This window comes from Halyomorpha halys, unplaced genomic scaffold (assembly GCF_000696795.3).
Source record: "Halyomorpha halys isolate HHAL.00 unplaced genomic scaffold, Hhal_1.1 Scaffold3.1, whole genome shotgun sequence".
In the NCBI taxonomy this organism is placed as follows: Eukaryota; Metazoa; Arthropoda; class Insecta; order Hemiptera; family Pentatomidae; genus Halyomorpha; species Halyomorpha halys.
Window position 1 is genome coordinate 967,626 of NW_027115249.1, and position 1,924 is coordinate 969,549.

Genomic DNA, 1,924 nt, shown 5'->3' on the forward strand with positions numbered 1-1,924 from the left:
TATTTTGTTTATATTTTATTTTTATTTTTTTTATATTTCTATACTTACTGTAGTTATTATCTTATGGTTGTTATCTTGTTTTGTTTTTAGCCCTGAAGAAGGCTAGAAACTCTAGCCGAAACGTCGGCACATTAAAATAAGTTAGTCATACTTATTTGTGTTTCATTGACCGCACCCCCAACCATCTTCTCCTCATATACCTATATTAATGTGATATATCCTTACAATAATACTTTTTTTATTAAGTTATAATAATTAAATAATATATAATATAAATAATACCTGACGTCGTGGGGCATGGGGAGAGTGGCCCCCCGATCGAGTAAGATCTTGATGATCTCGTAGTTGTCCCTGTGTGCCGCAAGGATGAGCGGGGTAATGTCGGGTGTGAAGGTGGCCGTATCTGGAGGTAGGGCTTCCCAACTCTGGAAAAGAAAATTGTATAAATAATTAATAAATAAAATGGAATAAATAATATATTATTTAAATAAAGTTCTATTTTATCGATTCAGTATTCTTCTTTCTTACAAAATCATTAAAACCAGGTTTACGGGATCCACTTTGACACAAATTTGATAGATTTTAAAAATATGATATAGACCTGTCAGCTGACAGTCCGTAACTCCTATTATAACCATAATGTTTTCTCTTCTTGGCTCCCTATGTCTAAAATCCATACATCAATATTTTTTTTAAAATAAAATATTTCAGGAAACCATTTGCTATCTCCTTTGGATCTTATCACACTAAAACGAAATTGACCTTGCAATATTTGAATTTTTCTGAGCCTTCCACATATTTATCAATTCTCTTTTTATTTTATTTTCTACTACACCATTTTCTTTTTTCATTTTATTATAATTTTAACTTTTTCGATTATCTTCACAACGGCTCTTCAATTTTATCGCATCGGTCTTAAAATGCACGACGCTATTAATATTTTTGTGATGTAGATATCTTCTTTTATTCTCCTGCTTTTTGTATATATTTAAACTTTAGAGTTTTTAAAATTTAAATTATACTTATTATGAAGTGATGGGCCGCTGTACATTTCCTTTGTTATATTTATAATTACTTATATGCTGTTTCATCCTCGTATCCATTTGTCTTAGGTTTCTCCGATTTGTACCTTATCAAAATAAATAAAAGGAAATTTCATCAATCTCGTTATTGTTCAATATAATTCTATAATTATATCGGAAAAAGATAGTTAACTAGATGAAGTAGATTTGAGGAAGATAGTCCGTGGGCGGTCAATAAAGGTATCAAAATATTAAAAGAAAACTATTTATTCGTTTAACGTTTCGGCCCACTTTGCAGGGCTGTCAAATTGAAACAAAGATGACCACTGATTTGTCATTGTTAAAAGTTGTAATCTTTGGGGTGAAACGTTGATTTACAATAAATAGTTTTCTTCTAATATTTTCATAGCTTTATTGACCACCACCCGGACTATCTTCCTATAATTGACTTCATACGGTCAACTATCTTCTTCCAATATTAATTTCAACCATTTTGTATCGTAAATTAATCATTTAATCAAAAGAATTTATACACACAATTATTTTTTTCTTATATTAATAAGTTTTCTTATTGTTGTTGTCTGGAGCTTTAGGGCGTAAAATCCTGAGGTCATCAACGCCCATGTTTCATGCTTTATAATTATATTTCATTCATATTTATAATTCTATTTCACTTTATTTTTCTCTTTAAATAATTTCGAAAAAAAATTTAAATAATTAATTCTTTTGGTATTTTTTATTACGTATAACAGATTTTCGGGTTTAAATCTTATTCAAAAAACTATTTCTTTTTAAGAAAACCAAAACCACGTTCCACGTTCTTCTGGTCATCATTCAGAGCATCCGATACACTCGGTCCCACTCCCAATCTATTTAAGTTCATGGAATAGAAATGACATTCT

At 29.7% G+C, this 1,924-nt stretch overlaps 1 protein-coding gene across 7 annotated transcripts in view; it reads right to left on the reverse strand.

Moving 5' to 3' along the window:
* Trpgamma (Transient receptor potential cation channel gamma) overlaps positions 1-1,924 on the reverse strand; it is a 980,713-nt gene that overhangs the window by 113,095 nt on the left and 865,694 nt on the right. For all 7 annotated transcript variants that reach the window (XM_067052323.1, XM_067052322.1, XM_014426027.3 and 4 more), the window contains one exon: positions 283-425. In XM_067052323.1, the coding sequence (XP_066908424.1) occupies positions 283-425 (143 nt within the window). The remainder of the gene's footprint in view (positions 1-282; positions 426-1,924) is intronic.